This window comes from Macaca nemestrina, chromosome 15 (genome assembly GCF_043159975.1).
Source record: "Macaca nemestrina isolate mMacNem1 chromosome 15, mMacNem.hap1, whole genome shotgun sequence".
NCBI classification, from domain to species: Eukaryota; Metazoa; Chordata; class Mammalia; order Primates; family Cercopithecidae; genus Macaca; species Macaca nemestrina.
The window spans coordinates 107,953,108-107,967,296 of record NC_092139.1 but is presented as its reverse complement, the minus strand read 5'-3'; the positions used below and the strand labels follow the sequence as shown (position 1 = coordinate 107,967,296).

The window sequence follows — 14,189 nt, the reverse complement described above, 5'->3', positions numbered from 1 at the left end:
CAACAGTCTTCGATGTGGGCTGAAGATACGATTTTGGAATTCAATGCTTAAAGTCATTCCACTGGGTAAGATCACCTGGCAGTGACTACAGATGGTGGGGAGAGGTTCGAAGGTTGAGATCTGGGGCATTCTGCTGAGTAAGTATTGGGAACTTGAGGAGGAACTTGTAAAGGAGATGGAGAAGGAGAGGCAGATGGAGAACCAGTGTAGTAGGTGTCCAAAAGCCAAACGCAGGAAGTGCTTCAGGAAGGAGGGAAACTGTCAAATGCTGCTGATACACCGAGTAAGAAGAGACTGGAGAACAGATCATCATATTATGCAACAAAAAGATCAGAGGCAACTCCTACAAGAGGGTTAATTCCCACTGTCGCTGCCTTACCTGGACTCCTGTACTAGCCCTGCAACTGCTCTCTTTTGCTCTAGTACTCCTGCCATTCAAACATGTCCTCTATATTACTGTGAGTGTTCCCTCCCTCCCTTTCTTTCTCTTTTTTTCTCTCTCTTTTTTTTTTTTTTTGAGACATGGTCTTGCTCTGTTGCCCAGCCTGGAGTGCAGTGGCTTGATCATGGTTCACTGCAGCCTCGCCTCCCAGACTCGATCTATCCTCCCACCTCAGTCTCCTGAGTAGCTGGGACTAAAGGTGCACACCACCATGCCTGGATAATTAAAAAAAATTTTTTTTGTAAGCCGGGCACAGTGGCTCATGCCTGTAATCCCAGAACTTTGGGAGGTCAAGAAGGGGTGGATCACTTGAGGTCAAGAGTTCCAGACCAGCCTGGCCAACATGGTGAAACTCCATCTCTACTAAAAATACAAAAATTAACCAGGCGTGATGGTGCGCGCTTGTAACCCCAGCTACTCAGGAGGCTGAGGCACAAGAATCGCTTGAATCCAGGAGGTGGAGGTTGTAGTGAGCTGAGACTGCATCACTGCACTCTAGCTTGGGTGACAGAGAATCTGCCTCAAAAAAATAAAATAAAATAAAATAATTTGTAGAGATGGGGTCTTACTATGTGGTTCAGGCTGGTCTCAAACTTCTGGGCTCAAGCGATCTGCCTGCCTCAGCCTCCCAAAGGGCTGGGAGTGTAGGTGTGAGCCGCTGCACCCAGCATCTTCTAAACCTTAAATTTTTCTACATCACTACTCAGCTGAAAAATCTTTAATAGTATATTGTCTATAGCAGTGGCCAAACTTTAAGTGCACATAAAGATAACATGGTGGTGACTAAGCCCCAAAGCCACCTGCCACAGAAGATTGGAAACCTGGGAACTGTGTCTTTAAGTAGCAGCCCAAATAATGGTTGTAAACCATGTTGAAAAGGATTGGCCTATAGGGCCAAGTCCCAAATCCTAAGCAAAGCAAACACCTTTTCCAAATTTGGTCCCATACTTCTTGTCTAGTTCCTTTCTTTTCTATTCTTTTTTTTTTTTTTTTTTTTGAGATGGAGTCTCGCTCTGTCGCCCAGGCTGGAGTGCAGTGGCGCGATCTCAGCTCACTGCAAGCTCCACCTCCCAGGTTCACGCCATTCTCCTGCCTCAGCCTCCCGAGTAGCTGGGACTACAGGCGCCCGCCACCTCGCCTGGCTAGTTTTTTGTATTTTTTAGTAGAGACGGGGTTTCACCATGTTAGCCAGGATGGTCTCGATCTCCTGACCTCATGATCTGCCTGTCTCGGCCTCCCAAAGTGCTGGGATTACAGGCTTGAGCCACCGCGCCCGGCCTTCCTTTTCTATTCTAAGATAGTGTGTGTGTGTGTCTGTATGTTTCAACAAGCTCTAACTAATTATTCAAACTAACTGCCTTTCCCCCAAATGCTATGTTCTTCTAGATATTACTGCCCCTTGCACATGAGGCTCCTGCTGCTTAGAAGGCACTTTTAATCTGGTGTGCTCAGAAAATTCTGACTCATTCTTCAAGACTCAAACGACACTGCTAGTGTGAAGGCTCAGCCGATTACCCAAACTCTGTTAAACATTTCTATACATTTATCACACTATCTGCTGGGAATTCTGCTATCACCTCCTCCTCACCTCAACCCACCCCTCTGCCACCAACTCCAAGAGGCTGCAGAGAGAGAGATGGCATTTTCTCCATCTGTGCACAATGAAGACATTACCTAACATGCTACAGATATTTGATAACCATGGATGACTGTCAGCCTGATACCAAGCGATACTGTAAAATGTGTGTATGCTCCAAGACTTAGGAAGACACTGCTGTTGTAGAGTGCCGGGAAAGTCAGAAATGGCTCTGTCTAAAGGATAAACCAGTACCTGGGGCTTGAAAACTGGAACTTAGAGAGAGGGAAAGAAGAGGAGAGGCTGGCACCTCTCCTCCACCAAGTAGCTACTTGGAGGCTGAGGAGGGACGATTGCTCGAGCCCAAGAGTTCGAGGTTGCCATGAGCTATGGACCACACCACTGCACTCCAGCCTGGGTGACAGAGTGAGACTCTATCTCCAAAAAAGAAAAATAAATAAAAACACAAAAACAAACAACAAAAACTGAACCTTTACAACCTGCTGGTTGGATCTAGTAAGCGCTCCCATCTTGTTTTACAGAATGAAATGGACTCAAAACTTTGTATATTAAAAATAACATCCTAAGGAGGGACTAACGCTACACATTGAATCCTTGCATAAGCTTATCAGCTATTACTCTGTCCTCACGTCTGCTTTCTCACAAAGGGGAACGGGGAAAGTGTGTGGTAGACTAACACAAACCTCTTACCTTTACCCACAAAACAAAACACCATCTCTTTGCACATCTCCTACTAAGGGACAGACCTAACTGGTTCCCATGGTATCCAATGGACTATGTCCTACACGGAGCTGCTCATGAATAAGAGTTAAGTCCAGGAGTCTCTGCTACGTCATTAGTTCTAAAACTCCCCTTAGAGCACCTAATTGCTATGTTGGCATGCAGCTCCTCAACATTTTCAGAATAATCCAGAATCTGGCAATTCGCTTGTTTTCTTTTCTTTTTTTTTTTTGAAATGGAGTCTCACTCTATCACCCAGGCTGGAGTGCAGCGGCGTAATCTCAGTCCACCGTAACCTCTGCCTCCTAGGTACAAGCGGTTCTACCGTCTCAGCCTCCCGAGTAGCCGGGATTAGAGGCAGGCAACACCATACCCAGCTAATTTTTGTTTTGTTCTATACGCCTGGCTAATTTGTGTTTTTTGGTAGAAACAGGGTTTCGCCATGTTGGCCAGGCTCATCTCAAACTCCTGGCCTCAAGTGATCTGCCCACCTTGGCCTCCCAAACTGCTGGGATTACAGGCATGAGCCACTGTGCCAGGCCGAATTCTCTTTTTATCTGTGGGTAAATCCTTGAGGGCAACCAGCCTCTGAACACTGACACATCAGAACTTATTAATAGTAGTTTTAATTATATGCAGTTTCAAAATATATAGTTAGAAAAATAGGAGGTCTAAAAGGAATAGAATCATAAGCTTTTCATGCAAAAATACCAACTTTGTTGGTATGCATGATGCAATAAAAAATGAGATTTGATATTTTGTTCTAAAAGTCTTGATCTTTGGCAGCTAGATATTTCATATTTTACTCTACTTGATCTTAGCCAAAAGGTCAAGAAAAGATGGCTTTTTCCTATTTTATGCTACTAACTATTATTCTTTTTATGCCCACAAAAATCAGTTAACAACTGGTAACTACCTGAAATGGTCTTTAATTTTGAATCATAGGAACACAAAATTGCTTACCTGGGGGGAAATAAACTGGGGAGGCACTTGCGCCCGGAGACTGGGAGAAGAATTTAGTGGCTGCACTGGTGTGTGCAGACCTCTCGATTGTGCTGTGCTGTTTCCAAACAAACCATGACTACCGCCCTGTAAACAGAAGAGCAGCAGTAAGGCTTTTTGTTAACATAAGAAAATGCAAGTAAGAAACAGTTCTGGTCTTTTAGATCCCTCAGAAGAATCACAGGCTGTGTTCCATGGAATAACAGAATTTCATAACTGAGAAGTTCCTTATCTTAGAAGGCTTAGGGCAATTACTCAAATTGAATCATGAGCGCCTGTACAGTTTGACGAACTCTATAAACGGAAAGGGTTCAATTTTGTCAAATATTAGGAGAAGTCCTACTTTCTTTTTTGTGAACGAAAGCTATAGACAACATAACATTTATTTCAAGTACTCTTCTTTGCGACTGGGTTTACCAAATTTATTCTCAAGCTCTGTAATCTGAGCTCCATCTTGAAAGGCACCTGAGTAAAAATGCAGCCTTATGAATAGTTATCAGTTGTATTTATAAAACATTATGATGTGATTTCTCTGCCGTCCCAGAGTGAGCCTAGCACCCTTCCTTGTCCTGGATCTGCTCAATCCTTTCTTTGATAGATAAGGAAATGTGACTCAATTACACAGTGAGATAAAAAAGGAAGAAAGGGAGAAAGTAAAAACCATTACAGGGACACCAAAATAAACATTACTCACCTGTAACTTCTCAGTCAAACACATATCGGTCTAGTTAAAAATAAGCTGAACTCCCTCCTTTCTGGAGGCCCAACTCACTGGAGCACTTCTACACTATTCCGATGAGATAACTAAGAGAGTTGGGTTATATGGTGGCCTTTCCTTTCTGACTCGTTTCTAGCTGAGAAAAGTCCTTCAGCGAAGAAACCGTATTTGGTAATAACACAACACTGTGTTCCCTCTGCCTGATACCATTTTCACTTGACCTCTTCAAGGCCCAGCTTGGAGGTCATCCTCATCAAGGAAATCTTCCCCAAAATCATCTTCCTGATTTCACGTTCAGATTAACTGAGCCCACCTCTCCAATCTCAAAATGCTTTAAAACTCTTTGAGGGCACTCATCATCAAACCACACTACAGTTATTTTCCATTCTGTCTTTCTACTGTCAGCTTAAATCTTTCCCTCTTCGTATTCCCAGAACTCAATAAAGCCCCAGTCTGTAGGATGAATATATAATCTGTAAATATTCATGACCCACCAATTCCACACACTGGAAAATATCCCATTGAATACCTTTAGCAAAGACAGTTGCATCACTGCTTATACTGAATATGTATACCCTGAATTGAAATCACCACCATTATCATATCCCTGGAATCACAGGGATTAAGGTAATTTTAAAGAATTTTGTAATGGCATCATTAAAACCTAGAACACTAAAAATACTGTGATGGCTTAATGATTAAAAAATAGAGTAAGGGACTGCTGCAGGGAAATTAGTGAACTTAAAAGCATTGAAAATTAAAATGATTCTAAACATAAAGTCAAAATGGCAATTAAAATCTGTGTATCTCATAAAAGTAAATCAAAGATCCATCATGAATTTTATGTCTCCCAAAAGATTGTTTAAACACGAGAAGACCTTTAACTCCAGAAACTCTACTGCTCCTTTCTTACCAACTGCCACTCGAAAGTGACATGGCTCAGCCCTAACTTTGCTCGGATTGTGGCAGTCAGTAGCTTCGCTACCCTGATCATCCCTAAGAAAACAGGAAACATTTATTTCACCAAGGATATTCTGCTAAGATCTTTCTCACTTTATCATCAAAGTAATGACTTAGTTATTAGATGTCAATTATTCACAACTGGTCCTTGGATGGTGGGGTTACTGGGAGCTAAAGACCCTGCCAGAATCCATTTTCTGGCAAATACAAAATTACTTCCTGACGGTTGTTTTAAATTTCAACCTCTCCTTTAATAACAAATATTGAAAAGAATTTGCTTTTTAAGCTTCTGTAAAATCAATTCCTACTTCCGTCTTCCCAGTAGACAATTTCCACCCTCTTCCGCCATAGGTTTTAGACTTTTCATTATCAAGTGACCCTACAGCCACACAAAGCACTATCTCTGGAATGGATAATAATATAGGTAAGTCCACAGTAGTTGATCAAAAAATGCCTTGTCTAACTTAATATGGAACCTGGGCATCACAAGCGCTCATTTTCTTGGCTCCAATAGAGCTATTTTTGCACAGTGATGTATTCAGGGGCAATCATACAGATTTGGTCTTTAAGAAACGTATATAGGCCAGGTACAGTGATTCACACCTGTAATCCTAGCATTTTGAGAGGCTGAGGCTAGGAGTTCGAGACCAACCTGGGCAACATAAGCAAGACCCCGTCTCTAAAAAATAAATGGGAGAAAAAAGGCACCTGAGTATGTGCTAATGCAGGTTTCTGTGGCTATCACTAAAGCTCTACTGTTGTACCAGAGGCTTTTACAATTACCTGAGTCTGGTGATCTTTGCTTCAACTATACTGTTTAACTCAAAAAAGCATACAAATTAAAAACAAAATTACCAAGCTAACCAAAATCCGTGATTTGGAAAATTTAAATCTTAAATTTTATTAATACGAAGCATATTAAAATAATTCTGTAAGAAAATAGTCTTTAAAAACCACGTCCATATTTAGATGGAACATGTGCACAAACCAGGTTAACAATGGACTTTGTAGCAATCCACAGATCAAAAAAATGAAGAAGAATGACCTTTTTTTAGCGCCTAATGCTCAGCTGGTTTGGCTGGTCTACCATACTAGTTTAATAGCATTTGATAATTGTGTGATCCACCACATTTACAATTACCATTAACTGAATGTTATGCCTATTTCATGTTTTCCATACTCAAAATAAAAGAACCCCCAAAACATCAATATAATCATTTCTTCCCTGTTTATATAAACAGTGTATATCCATGTCCTCTGTGGAAGCAGTAAGGAAAATAATGAAATATAAAGGAAGAAAATGAAAAAATCAGTTGTAACTCCCAATCCAGAAATAACCAACTGAACACATGGATATAGTATAATCCATTTTTTAAAATGTGCTAAGGCAATGATTAGAAAGCATGTAAGAGACCTTCGTGCGACTTAACTGGTGTCAGAGGTGCTGCTTCACGTCATCCTGTAATGCGTATGTGGAAGTCATCATATGGAGACAGAACATCATTACGGATGCATCATGTGGATACAACTAATAATTACAAGTTGTATAATTAACGTCCTTCCACAATGTCCTGAGGTGAAGGTCACAGTGACAAGTAAGTGGTCACAGAAGTATGGCGATCACTGCTGGGGTTACTGTTGCAAAGGAATTGTGACGCCAAAGTCTGGTTTTCTCCACAAAAACTACAACAGAGCCACTGTGGGAAGGCAGGCAGGGTCCTGCTGTGCACCCTCAGGCCTGGGAAGGTGAGGAGGCGCGATCCTCCCAGCCCTGCCTGTCTTGTTTCTACTGCACAGCCCTTAACTGGAGGGTTGCCAAGTCCAACCCAAGGTGCAATGAAACACTGCTGTGTCTGAGCAATACCCATTCTTCCCAAAGCTTCACCGTCTACTATTTAAAGTTACCCTTCTACGGGTAATTATTATATTTTACACTTACGGACAATAGATTTCAGATGCCATAACCCACCAATACTTCATCATACTAGTTTTGCTATTTTTAAATTAGCAGGTTTATTAAATTGAAAAGATCTCCAAAGTATTATACAATCTAATGTTTAAAATGGCAAATGCATTAAGTTAGATTGTCTAAGGTACTTATGTAGTAGCCTCTTTAACATCTTCCTTAGTCAGTTCTTAGTTTACTTATTAAATATGAACTTATGATCAAAAATGAGAAGACAAAAAAAAAACAGGTTTAAAATAAAATCCATGTTGAAAAACATGAAGAGAGATGGGTTCTATGGGCTGAAAGATCTAGAACCTACACTTAATATCATTCTGTGCATTCAGTAATCAACAAATTTCCCAAGACAGACAAATGATGCAATAAACTGCAGACCAGGACCAAGGCGAGGCCACAGCCAAGCAGTTATAAATTTGAGAGGCCTCCTTACTTGTCTAGCAGCGAAGTTTTGGGGGTTGAGCCCTGTGCCGATTGCTCCAAGGCTGACGTTGGGTAGTGTGGAACCAGAGGGAGACAGCTTGTAGCTGGGAGAAGGGGAGAAGGGAGAGCAGGGAGCCTCATCCCCAAGGCACCCATCTTGATTGGAGAAAGGCAAAGTCAGCTGAAAAGCAGTAGGAGTTAGCCAATCACAACGAGTGTTGGTTAGTGAAGCAACAGAATGCAAGAAGGGAAAAGAGAGAAACACTAGCAATAAACAAAGTTAGAGTGTATTAGCAATAACCGAGGATGGAATTTGGATCTGATAATAATCTTTACACTCGGCCCAACAGACACCATCTGTCATCTTCTTTGATATTGATTTTTCTTTTCCCCTAAGTTAGTAACACGTTCTATCCATTGCATTAAGATAAAAATTGCCAGACACTTTGATTTTATGCATCTAATATTGATTACTCTAGCAATGTGGCTGCTGAAACAGAAGCCAGGCCAATCTTGTGAATATGCTTCTGTCTGGACCAGCAACAAGTGTCAAAATGTGCCAGATTTGAAAATTTCGGTTTTAACTGCTTTCTGAAGACCAGGAACATAGTAAATTAGTATTCTGAATCAAGATATAATTCCCACCATTAGAAATGGTAAACATCAAAACCAATAGGTAGAAACTGCTTGGTTAAATTAGGTAGTTGAGAATTTGAAAAGTATACCATTGTAACTAAACACAGATCGCTAGGGAACTGGGGAAAGATAACAACAGAGTTCTCTCAAAACTAGAAGAAGGCAAGGCCTTAGGAGACATGGAATATCTGCACAAAATCCCAAAATTTATTTTGTAGCTGCACAGCAGCAGAAAAAAGAATGCAGAGTAAGTTTCTCTCTAACATTTCCACACTTCATGAATTTCTCAAAACTCAGATTTTCTAATACATACATGCTAAAGACAGATGGTTCTTGCTCTTGCCCAATCACCTGTTGACATCAATCGTTTTCAGGTCACCACATTAATGCAGGTGATGTTTGTGTTTGGCTCATCTAGTTCAGTAATTCTATGCTTCCTCCAGAATCAGTTATCAAAAGACAAATGGGAACCAAAGCGGTTCTCATGAATTATTATCTTCAACAAAGGATTCAACTCACCTTCTCAAAATAAGGCCCACTATCTGTGGTTCCCATGTCTTTGGAATTAGGTGGACGGAACCCAGATCGATCCTTCCTCATGATATCATTAAAATCCCCGAGATTCATCGCTCGCTTGTCCACATCAAATTTTTTATCTGAAAGGCTTCCTGAAAAGTAGCATAAACAGAGTGAAAATTTCCAGAATCAATGTTTCCCCCATGAACCAAGAGTGACCTGCCCCACTATCCTCATGGGGGTGCCGGATATGAGCTATTAATATTTCTATTTCTGGGGATAAGACGAGACAAACTCTCATTGGTCCAGGCTGCTGGTGTTTATCCCTGGAACACATATGGGTTTTTATTTATTTATTCATTTATTAAAAAACAAAACAAAACAAAACATATATCTTTTGTAGTTTGTTTTCCATGGAAGACTGAAAGAGCCTTAGGGATAACCTGGCAAAAATCTGGCTAAGAAAACATTTAGACTGGATATTGATGTGTTTGATGAACACATCTTGCTCATAAATTCAAATGTCCTCAGGGAGAGAAGTTGTCTGTTTTTGCTATTTTAACATCATCTAGATAAATGGTCTGAGTGAAACATAGTTACAAGGAATAGAAAGATCAAAAAGGCACAGTGGTTGCCCTCAAATTCAGAACTTAAGAACTGAACACAGAAGATGGGTCCACATTACCTACATGGTGCATTCCCAGGTGTCCTAACTATACATACCACTTCTCTTTCACGGCTCTATAAATGTGCTGTCGTCTGTGGACATAACCAGTGCCCCCCCCCCCCCAGGAAACGTGTTTTAATTATTCTCATATTTAGAAATATAGATCAAAGATTACCTACTTCCTTTACTACCCAGAATTATTTTCATTTCTTCTTAGTTTGACTCTTTTTAAGTTCCTCAGGGTGATCAAGAGCATTACTACGAAAACCCCACAGACCAGCAGCTAACACTGCATCCACTCCAGTTGCAATGTGAGAATTTGTCAATAATGAAGTTTCCTGGTATAGACAGGACTGGCAACTTGAGAGCCACATCTGGCACACAATTTGTTTGGCCCCATAGAGCATTTTAAGAGACCCGAATTAGTTCTGATATATAAAAATCAGGGCTGGGCGCAGTGGTTCACGCCTGTAATCCCAGCACTTTGGGAAGGCGAGGAAGACGGATCACTTGAGGTCAGGAGTTCAAGACCAGTCTGGCCAACATGGTGAAACCTCGTCTCTACTAAAAATACAAGAATTAGCTGTGTGTGGTGGCACACGCCTGTGATCCCAGCTACTCGGGAGACTGAGGTGGGAAAAATCGTTTGAACCCAGGAGGCAGAGGTTGCAGTGACCAGATATCATGCCACTGCACTCCAGCCAGGGTGACAGAGCAAGACTCCGTCTCAAAAAATACAAAAATCATAATACCAGTGTACATCTGAATTTCTGGCCTCTCTTGAAAGACTTGTCATAGCTCAGCCTGGATTCCTCCAGAGCAGCAATTGCTAGGAGCCATGCAAGGCTGATTCTTCCAGGTGGACTCTCCACAGTTAACCCGTGGTCACCTCGTCCCAGGTTTTTTTTTTTTTTTGAGACTGAGTCTCACTCTGTTGCCAGGCTGGAGTGCAGTGGCACAATCTCGGCTCACTGCAACCTCCGCCTCCCGGTTCAAGCGATTCTCCTGCCTCAGCCTCCCAAGTAGCTGGGACTACAGGTGCATGCCACCACGCCCAGCTAATTTTTGTATTTTTGGTAAAGACGGGGTTTCACCATGTAGGCCAGGATGGTCTCGATCTCTTGACCTCCTAACCCGCCCGCCTCGGCCGCACAAAGTGCTGGGATCATAGGCTTGAGCCACCATGCCTGGCCTCATCCCAGTTTCTTATACCTGGCACACATCACTCATTTACATTCTTTGCTGACTCCTGCAGTCATTTGAGTTTTCTATCCCTACCTAGTGTCTAGCACAGTACCTTACCTACAAAGAGTAAGTGCTCAATCAATGTCTACTGAACTGCAGCCATCCCTACTCAAATTGGGCAGGAGATGCCAACAGGACATCATAACACTGATACACTCCATTCCTTTCAGCAGAGTGATACACACCTACAGACAAATCCATTTTGCTGCTTGGATTATCTTCAGTCTGACTCTGAAAAATAAAGAACAGATGAGACAGAATTAAGGATGCACATCTTTGAATCAGAGAAGTGGCATTATTCACGTGAGAGCCACATCTTACTACTGGCATTACAGAAGGTTCTCTGAAATGAACTTAAAGGTAATGAAAACATTAACATTTTTAATATGCTAGCTTGATTGCTGTTTGGGCCTATATTCCTACAATTCAGTTTTCACATACAATTAGTCTCAATAAGTCTACAAAGAGAGCAATAGATAAACAGCTGCCTGAAGAAATAAACCCCCGTCCTTACATTCTAGTCAGCTCAGGATCAAATTCCATCAATGGCAGCCAAATAATGACAACTTCTTCTCGTGACTTGTCAAGTCATCAAACCTTCAACTGTGCAGCCAAGTCAAGTCGTTTGTCTTTTGGCCAACCAGGGACAGGGTGTCCCTACACCATTCCCGAGAGATAAAGAAATCAGAAATTCTACAAGAATTCCCTAAGTAGTCCCAGTATAGTTTTTCTAGTTTCGTTATTGTTGCCTTTTAAAAAAATTGTAATATGAAAACTAGTACAGTAATGTGGTCAGAAACAATTGTATAAATTTTAAGTGCCTGACTCCTTCTTCTCTATCCTCCTAAGGAAAAGGACACAATGACTACAAATTTAAAAGCCATAACTTTAAAGGTTGGAGTATGTCATTCAGAATAAGAATAGAAGAGAAATACTACTTAAACTCAAAAGATCAAGAACATTGCTTAACTAGTTTTTAAATCTGTAACTTTGTACTATATGTGGCAGTGGTCTTAAAATTTGTATTACTCTTAAACCTAAAAGTTGGGATACATGATACATTTGAAAAAAATAAAACTTACCAGCAATCCCATATTTGAAAACTGTTTGGCAAGAGGATTCATCCATGAATCATTGTTTCCTCCTTTGAGTGAGCACTACAGAAATGAAACACAGAACCTCAGAACCAAATAATTTATTTCAACCTTCTGAATTTTATTAATACAGATTGAAAATGTAGACTTGAGTTTACCTTTTTAAAACCTATTTCTCTTTAACTAAAATTATGTTGATATTTTATGTTAAATGATTAATAAGCCCTAGTTATATCTATGCTTTCATTTTTATAAAATTCACTGCACTGAACTAGAAGTAGCTGGAAAAACACATGCTCAGCTGGTACTTTTGCTTTTTAAATAGAAAGAAGTCTGATATGATTTTCTAAAATAGAAGTTTTGCACACAACTGCTTTCACTTTCATTAGGCTGCTCTCTGTTACCCAAACTGGTTTACGTTAGGAGAAAAGAGTTTGATGTCAGTGCGTGTCATTTGGAAAGGAGCCTATTTAACTGGGCGTTATGAGGAACTCGTAGTGCTTCCTCTGTTTGTTTCACAGCATAAAGGACATTGGTCCTAGTGGTAAAGAGACCTAGTGGAAGACAACATTGCCGATCTCCTGGGCAGAGTAGGGCAGCAGTAGGTTTTAATCTTTTAATGGGACAAACTAGTTTCTCCCCTGAACAAGGCACTGACTGAGCTCCACTTTCACTTTTGTGAGGGAGGCAGGTGGAATTAGAGGATTTGGTGGGGTGGGGCTTTGTGCACTTGTGTATTTCACAGGTAAAAATTCTCCATGTTGTGATGATAGCGCTCTCTCTCTCTCTCTCTCTCTCTCTCTCTCTCTATATATATATATATATATATATATATTTTTTTTTTTTTTTTTCCTCTGCCACCCAGGCTAGAGAGCAGTGACACCATCCCGGCTCAATGCAAGCTCCGCCTCCCGGGCTCAAGCCATTCTCCTGCCTCAGTCTCCTGAGTAGCTGGGACTACAGGCGCCTGCCACCACGCCCGGCTAATTTTTTTGTATTTTTAGTAGAGACGGGGTTTCAGTGTGTTAGCCAGGATAGTCTCCATCTCCTGACGTCATGATCTGCCCGCCTTGGCCTCCCAAAGTGCTAGGATTACAGGCGTGAGTCACCGCGCCCGGCCCGTGATGATAGCTATCAAATCAATTTTATTATCCTTGAAAGTGATGAAGCACTTAAATTTAGTACAGGTTTTGTGTGTGTGTGTGTGTGTGTGTGTGTGTGTGTGTGTGTGTGTGTGTGTGTGTGTGTTTTGAGACTGACTTTCGCTTTTGTCACCCAGGCTGGAGTGCAATGGCATGATCTTGGCTCATTGCAACCTCTGCCTCCTGAGTTCAAGCAATTCTCCTGCCTGAGCCTCCCAAATAGCTGGGATTACAGGCACCTGCCGCCACACCCAGCTAATTTTTGTATTTTTAGGAGAGACGGGGTTTCACCATGTTGGTCAGGCTGGTCTTGAACTCTTGACCTCAGGTGATTACAGGCGTGAGCCACCGCGGCCAGCTAGTAGATTTTAAGGTCAAAAAAGCCTTTACTAGAGAGAGGGGGGAATGGGGAGTTACTGTTTAATAGGTACAGAGTTTCAGTTTTGCAAGATGGAAAGAGTTCTGTGGATAGACGGTGGTAAATGGCAGCATAAGTATGTGAATATACTTAATGCCACTAAACTGTACACTTAAAAACATACACTATGGTAAATTATATGCTATATGTATTTTATCACAATTTTTTAAAAAATGCCCTCAGTATGAAAAGTCAGAATCACTGGTACTGGGGCTGGAAGATTCAACTCCCAATTAACTTAATTAATTAAATCTTGGTTGTCAACCTAGTGGGGTATTTATTAGTCCCTTTCAATCAGTTAATTTAGTCTCATTGTTAATTTGTAAACAACCAAAAGAAAGCCAAAATCACACTAGACAACCTAAGAGTGCAAGGAATGCTGAAAAGTTTGCTGAATAATTCCTTCTGTGACTAGGCTAAGGAAATAAAAGCTCTTAATAGAAAAAAAACTCTAAGAGACTGCTTAAGCAAAACGTCTCTAAATAGAAACACACTGTATTCTTATTCTATAAAAGAAAGGGTCGTCCACAAAATTAATGGCCTATAGGCAAAGGGCAAAGGGGATGAAGGTCCAATCCTCAGACATGGGAAGGCCTCTAAGATGGCACCTGGTGTTTGAAACACAGGAGAATATTAGCAGTGAAGC

General features: G+C 41.2%; 1 protein-coding gene across 12 annotated transcripts in view; it reads right to left on the bottom strand.

Annotated features, from left to right (window-relative positions):
• LOC105464406 (trinucleotide repeat containing adaptor 6B) overlaps positions 1-14,189 on the bottom strand; it is a 298,465-nt gene that overhangs the window by 45,179 nt on the left and 239,097 nt on the right. For 8 of the 12 annotated variants that reach the window (XM_011712269.3, XM_011712270.3, XM_011712268.3 and 5 more), the window contains 5 exons: positions 11,972-12,046; positions 11,075-11,120; positions 8,981-9,129; positions 7,836-8,006; positions 3,723-3,848 (listed from right to left, as the gene is read on the bottom strand). In XM_011712269.3, the coding sequence (XP_011710571.1) occupies positions 3,723-3,848; positions 7,836-8,006; positions 8,981-9,129; positions 11,075-11,120; positions 11,972-12,046 (567 nt within the window). The remainder of the gene's footprint in view (positions 1-3,722; positions 3,849-7,835; positions 8,007-8,980; positions 9,130-11,074; positions 11,121-11,971; positions 12,047-14,189) is intronic. The other 4 variants (XM_011712279.3, XM_071080624.1, XM_011712280.3 and 1 more) reach the window with 1 other exon arrangement.